Genomic DNA, 7,944 nt, shown 5'->3' on the forward strand with positions numbered 1-7,944 from the left:
CTAATTAAATTATTGTTTTATAATATTTATAAAACAATAATTTAACTAGTATAATATTTTAATTGTTTTCACGTATGCCACCCACTTTACTGGTATAGCGCAATGACACGTACGAACAATTACTAGGTTTACGTTTTGTCTTGTAGTCAGTAGTGTATTTACCAAACACTTCCCTAAACTACATATTAAAAGATGAAAAAAGTCAGCCATATGTGAAATTCTTGAAGTGTTGTTGGACGTAGTTAGCCAAGTTAACAGTTGTCGGAGTTTTATGATTAGTGAGAGATATGTTTTTTGGACTAACATCATTTTTCCCCCTTAATATCTCCAACTAACCATATTTTTTCTCAATTGTTTATGATATTCGTTTACACCACGCAGTGAGGGATTCAAAAATTTTTAACTACAGACAAATATTATATGTATATTACAATCGAAATTTTTATTATTATAAAATATAATCAAATTTCAAATTATTTGACTAATACATTAATTTTAAAAAACATAATCTAAAATGATAAAATATTATTTAAAATTTTTTTATTTTTTATTTTATATTTAAAAAAATATAAAATAATATTTTATTGTCAATATAATCAAATTTTTTTGTTTTAAGAAATAAAAATTTTTTAATGTGAAAAAATAAGATTTCAGTCACTATTATATTTATAACTTTTATAACATGTGAATTTGCTATCTTAATTTAAATTTGATTAAAATACCATTTTTTTCATTTTATCAATCTCTTTTTTTTAAGATGCATAATCTTTCTCTATCTATATATACTAATAAATAATTATTAAAATAAAATTTATCTTTCATATAATTATAAAATTAAAGTAAAGAATTCTTTCAATTATATATGATTGTCAAAATAAAAGTTAACTTCAAAAGCAAAAATATCAATAGATAAACATATCATTTCTAGTTTTAAACAATTTTAAAAAAAATGAACACAAATTCTATTGAAGTTTGATAATTGATATTTAGATTGTATATACATCTAATAAAGAGTTATCAACTTAATTATTAAGTTTCAAAAGTTGAATTATAAAAACTCTAATAAATAAAATTGAAATAACCATATCACTTTTTCGTTATAAATACTAAATATATATTTTTTAATTTTTTTGTTCTTTTCTAATTAGCTCATCAGTAACCTATGTTTAATCCTCCATAAATACTATCTTTCAAAAATCTATTGTAACAGTGATCACAATTAAAATATTTCTAAGACAACTCATTATTAAAATAAATTAATTGAATAAACAAACATCAATATGATAAATTTAACCCTTTTTTCTGTATTATTCTCAACTGTTTTTATATTTTTGGGTGATATAAGACAATTTTAACTAATTTTTTAGGCTACAAAAAAATTATACTACAATATTAAAAAAGAGCCCCATTACTTTGGCCCAATCCACACAATCTAAACAATTAATGCTCAGGCCTTTTTCACTCCATATCTAGCTGAAACACAAATCAATCATACTTGCACCATAAGATTTGGTTTAGTGGCAATTGTGTTTGCCTTATTAGGAGGTGCATCGAGTTCAAATTCTAGCTATGTCTAAGAAGTTGATATATGAAACCCATTAAAAAAGAGAAGGGGATGTGGAGCCGTTTGAAAGGGTGTTAAACCATTTGATTGCGTGGTCGGCTAAGTTTATCGAGAAGGCCTTACACCGGACCATGTCGGCGACTCCTTCCAGGTTCATCCTGGCCTTAAAGACGTTAAGTGTTCTTGGGGATCTTTGGTCCCGTTGTATTTCATATCAGTAGGCTTGTTGAAGTCCTTCGAGAGTTTGGCTCTCAAAAATTTTTCTGTGAACGAGATGACTTTCATTATCATGTGCATGTTTCCTCCTCATTTGGCCTCCCGAAGATGCCGTCGGTCGTCTTCTCCGCGTCGGTGTTTTAGGTCTAGGGAAACGTTGCGGTCGTGCCGTTTGTTGTGTCGTTGCACCGGCGGCCTAGTGTTTCTGGTATCGCGGTGAGATAAGGTCCTGGAGGTTGCTTGGCTTGCATGCTCCGGGTGGTACCGTTCTTTGGGTGCAACTCGGCCTTTGAGGTTTTGCACCCTAAGGCACAGCTCTTGGATTATCTGGACCGCCTTCTCTTCCAGGCCGTCGGTTGGCCGGGCTTCAATGGGAGGACAGTTGTCCTCTCTTTGTTGTTGCTGGGTTGGGGTTGGTTGGCGATGTTCTGCACTTGTTATCCTCCCGTGGGTGGGAGGAGTGTTATCTTGGTGTTCGGGAGTTGGGCTTCGTGGGTTTGAGTTGGGGTGTTGGCTGGAAGATTGCTCCTCGAGGTTCTCCATCATGCCGCCACGATTTGGAAGTCTCCCACATCTGTGCAAGAACCTTGAGAACTTTCTTGATCTCTTGGCTCTTGAGAGGTCTGAGCTTGGCCACGGTGGTGATGTTTAGGAGGTCGTTCATGATGAGCTTTCTTATGAATTTTCAGTAAGGTCCGAAGGGAGATCATGGCGATAGAGTTCTCATAGGTGAGGCGGCGGATGGCAGAGGTTTGGAACCTGGTGTTGAAGGAGGTGATCTCGTGGGTTTGGAGGAAGAGCTTAAAGAGTTCAAAAGAAGAAGCAACCACGGTGGGCATGGAACCGAAGTAAAGGGAGAAGATGGGGTCATGGCGCTTGGAGAGACGGATGAGGAAGTGGTGAATGAGAGGGTCCAAGAGGTGGACGTGTCCCACTAAAGGGAGACGAGACTTTGGGCTCAGAGAATTTGGAATTTCACTGTTGGAGTAGGGCGAAGGTGCATAAAGAGTGTTATCACTAAGAAGGTGATTGCAAGTCAAAGAAACATTGTTTCTTTGGGATTTCGCCATTGGAGTAGGGCGAAGGTGTGTTATCAGTAAGAAGGTGATGCAAGTTAAAGAAACATCATTCTTTTTTGCTCTCAGTTACAAGCAAGAAATTGAGTGAGTTTGAGGATTGCTCTTCTGGATTATCCGCATGCCGCCACGATGTTGCAAATTTCCCACAGACGGCGGCAATGTACTGGATGCCTCTGGTATGGGTGGAGAGATGGATCGGGGACTTGCGAGTCGAGGTGGATGTCGGATCCTCTTACTGGAGCAATGGGGGGTGGCACCTGCAAAGACACTCCGACGCTCAAGTCAGAATGGATCTAAATGGTAAAAGGTGTGAAGAGTGAATGAGTACCTGAGGGGGCCTAGGGCTCCCCTTTATATAGGCGATGGTAATTATCTTATCTTATTTGGCTAATATAAGGGAGGTATTTGAATTTAATTGTTGGTTAGAAGCTCTAGTGAGCCGGTTCCAGGCCTTCCAGAAAGGCGAAGCAGGTCAGATCCGGATTACTGGGTTCGGAGACCGTTCCGGGTGTAGGATCTGTGAGTCGGATCCATAACAGGTTACAAAAACATTTACCATTCAATACTCAAATTCAATCAGGAGTACACTATAAAAAGGAGGAGCAAAAAAATGATTGATAAGTTTCTTTGCGAATTTTTTTCTTTTTTAACTTTTCTATTTATTTATTGTTGTTCTTGCTCCACTTATTGTATTGAGCTTTCCTGTTTAAAAAAAACACTCACATTCAATCTCATTCAATATGTTACTAATTAAATTTCACATGTATTTTCTTATGTAACAGAACTATTACTACCAAGATCATTAATTTTTTAAGCTCACATTAATTTTTTTAAACTCAGCCATTTTACTTTCATTCTCATTGAACCTAACATTCAGTTTTCTTCAACATTCAACATACAATAACATAGCAACTCCAATAAAGTTTAATTACTATGCGTACGACTACAATTACCACTACGCAAACCATTCATTTTTAGCATCATTGAAGGGTTTAACAATAACTTTAAAAGAAATTTTTTATTTTAATAAATTAAATAAATATTTTATTTATTGAAATAAATAATTATAAAAATTATTACGAAAATATATTAGCCTCTTCTATCTCGTTTATACTATAAATGAGATAATTTTGTACATGTTTTATTTACGATATAAACAAGATAGGTATATTTTTCAATTTTTATATATCTCGCTCGTTTATACTAAAATTATCCTATAAACGAGATATGTGTATTTGTAAATATAAAAATATAATTTTTAAAATAATAAAAAATATTAATAATTTAAATTAAACAAAACTCTTAAAAATGGAACGGTTCAAATAACTCAAATGGCATAGTCTTTTTCGCCAACGAGCAATAGCTCAAATGACATAGTCTCTCCATACTTAAATATTATTTGAAATCGTTAATCTTTTCTATTATTTGAAATCGTCAATCTTCCCTATTATTTAAAATCGTCAATCTTTCGTATTATTTGAAATGTTTCATTTTTAAAAATTTGGTCCAATTTAACTTATTAATATCTTTTATTATTTTTAAAAATTATATTTAATTATTTATAAATATATATATCTCGTTTACAGTAAATAAATGTAATATAAATTGATAAATACGCTACAAATTATTTATTTTGATAATTAAAATAATTAAATTATTTATTTAAAAAAATCTTTATTTTGTGATGGTATATTACCCAATTTCAAATATGGGTCCACTATTTTCATCGGCTGCATGTCCCAACCGAAAATTTTCTCTCAAGCTTGGCTAAGGAAAAGGACACACAACGTCATTTTCATAAGCATAAAACGGGTTAAGGAAATGACCAGTGCTAGGATCTACCTGCACTCTTTCTCTCAATAGTCTACAGCATTATTTAATTACACATCTGCACCATCTGAATATTATATTATATATCTCAACGCCTCTACATACTGGCATAGCAATAAGACAATAAAGTACAATGGCATATGTGAAAGCTTTCCTATATTGTATAAATATAGTTGATTTTTTTAGATTGTATAACTATCTGTTATTTTTTATTCTAAAAAAATCTAAATTTTATCTCCGTTATGCTACCTTGAAACGCTATACTTTATATTAATATTTTTAATATCAAAAGTTTTGGTAATAATTCTTCACATGTTAATGACTCAAAAGATTATTTTAATGAATTTTTAGAAATCGTTTATTGTTCTGAATTGAATTTATAATTTTGTAAAAATATAGATTTTCTGGAATTTAAACTAAAATACAAAATTTGAATTTATATTCTTATTCGTTTTGATTTTTTTGATATTGTATTTGAATCCAAATAGGGGTATTTTTTTATTGACATTTATATTTTAAAGTTAATAAAGATTAACTTAAATGTAAGAAATGTCAATAATCTGTATTAGTAGTAAATCAAATCAAATAGTATGTATGTCATGTACAATAATAAATTAAATTAAGTTGATTCGATTTATATATATATATATATATGTTGTATTAGTAGTAAAATAAATCAAGTTAATTTGACTTACTACTAGTACAACATATACATACTAAATCGAATCCAATTAATTTTATTTACATTAAAAATATAAATTAAATTTAATTGATTCGATTTACATAAAAAATCAAACAAGACATGTATGTAACGAAATTTAGTTAAAATGTCTGTGTAATTTTGATTTTTAATCAATTTATCTATATAATTTATCCATTAAACTATTATCCAAAACAGTAGTTCAATTTCCTATTATAACTATTTGGTAATTATTTCGAAGAGTAAAGTATCATTTTTGTCTTCAACGTTTCGGGTAAGTCCTATTTGTATTTCTAACGTTTAAATCGTTCTATTTGTATCCCTAACGTTTGTAAAAGTGATTCAATGTTATCCTGTCGCTAATTATTACACATCATCAGGAGCTTTAGTTTGAGTTTTGAAAATTTCTTTTTGAAGTTAGAATACAAATATTTGGGACAGAACCAATGATCCACTTCGAAAAATATCTTATCAAAAGTTGAAACTAATCCCTACAATATTTATATATTTACGTTAGAAATACAAATAAGATTTATTCTAAACATTAGAGACAAAAACGATATTTTTACCCTTATTTCGGAAGGCTTACATATTTAGCCTATAGTTTTCAAAATCCAAGATCGATTTGAATAAAAAACTAATAATCTGGTGCTCTTGCTGATTCGATTCACCACTACTACTCCACTAGGACTGTTGATGCATTTAAGGTTTAAACTGATGAATGGCAGTTAAATCTATTGAAAATCGTCCGGTTCAACATGATCTGCATGCATAAACCCGGGTGGTTTGCGGTACACCAGTTAAACATGCATGTAAACCTCCCGCATGTAAACCTCCCACATGTGCACTCTATGCTATCATAAGCCTTACAAAGGGTGCAAACTGCAAAGGCTTCTTTCCAACACAGTCCTCGATATAGGACTCCAAATTTCAGAAACATGAAAATAATTCCAGAGTATTAAAAGGTAGATTCAAATATGGGCATTCAGGTTAGATAATTCTTGTTTTGCCATGAGGCTATGATGCTTTTTATGATTTTATACGTTAATTAATATATATATTCAATTAAATTGTTTTGTATTTTAAATTTAATTTTAGTTTTGTAATTATTCTTTCTTAAATTAAGTAAATTTTATTAAATATTTGCAAATTAAAAAAAATCGAATATATCATCTATTAATCATAACATATTTTCTCTTTTCTACAATTAAATGTTATTTTTAATAAATACTTAAAGTATATAATAAATTTAAACTAATTAATAAATTAATAAAATTAAAAATAATAATCAATTTAATACAAAAAAAATTAAAGAAAAACACTAACTATACAAAAAAGGATGGAACAGAATTTTATATAATTATTTAGTTATAACCAAATTAACGATCTAACCAATGATTTAGTGTGTGTTTGGATTGGAGTTTGCAAACGACATTTCATATCAAATTGATTTTACAAACTTGATTGTGATAAAAAAGTGAATTAGTGTTAACGTGATTTATGTTTAGTAATTTTGTATCAAAATGGATTATAATAAATGAATGTTGTTTGGATTACATTATTCAAAATTACGTTTAGACAAAAAATGATTAAAAAAGACATGAATTTATATAATTTAAATCTATATTATTTTAATACTTTTTTACTATAATTACTCTTGAAAAGAATTTAAATTTATGTATTAAAAATTAGTACTCTTTTGTTATAATTTATTAATACTCTTCTTTAGTACTCTTTTTGTATTTAATTATATTTTTTAATAAAATTTATATTATAAAAATTAATAATAATAAAAAAATATATACTAATTTAAGAATACATAGTAAAAAATATACAAAGTCAAATAAAAAATAGAGTTCTATAAAAAAAATACGTATTAATAAAAATAATTAAAAAAAGACATGAATAATGAATACTATAAATTCTATTAAAAAAATACAATGATATACATAAGTGAATATACAAAAATTTTAAATAAAAATATCCATACTATTAATAAAAAATAAATAAATAATTGATAAAAATTAAAACTTAACAAAGAATACTAATAATAACATTAAAAAAATATATGTAAAGTATAGCTATGAAAAAAATTTCAGAACTCTAATAATTATTTTTGGTATTTTTTATTGTAGATGAGATTGAATGGTAAAATTGGTAGAATGTCAATTAATTTTTTAATTTATGAAGTGAAAGCAGAAACTAAACACAAAAGCTGCAATTTGTTGCTTCTGCGGAAAGAAAGTTCAAATTCAGAATCATATTCGCGTTCAGAAAAAAAAAATAACCAAACAAAAATTATAACGTTCAAAAAGATTAAACACACTTCTTATACTTTCAACTATTTACTAAACACACCTTTAACAGTTGAGCTAGTAATCTAATATTATGACTGGATTAATTATAAATTCAGTTTTCAATTATAATTTAGTTAGCCAATTGAAACGAACCAATTTACTTACATTTAATTCGGGATTTATAATAAATCATGTTATCCACAAATAAGATGAAAACAAAATATCACAAAAATGTTAAATGAGTGCACGTAGAGCCTT

General features: G+C 28.9%; 1 protein-coding gene across 1 annotated transcript; it reads right to left on the reverse strand.

Annotated features, from left to right (window-relative positions):
• Window positions 1-2,322: 2,322 nt before the first annotated feature.
• LOC130980593 (2-hydroxyisoflavanone synthase-like) lies at window positions 2,323-2,850 on the reverse strand. The gene has a single exon (XM_057904253.1). The coding sequence runs from the start codon at window positions 2,848-2,850 to the stop codon at window positions 2,323-2,325; it is 528 nt and encodes a 175-aa protein (XP_057760236.1).
• Between the last annotated feature and the right edge of the window lie 5,094 nt (window positions 2,851-7,944).

The sequence above is a fragment of the Arachis stenosperma genome, chromosome 5 (genome assembly GCF_014773155.1).
Source record: "Arachis stenosperma cultivar V10309 chromosome 5, arast.V10309.gnm1.PFL2, whole genome shotgun sequence".
NCBI classification, from domain to species: Eukaryota; Viridiplantae; Streptophyta; class Magnoliopsida; order Fabales; family Fabaceae; genus Arachis; species Arachis stenosperma.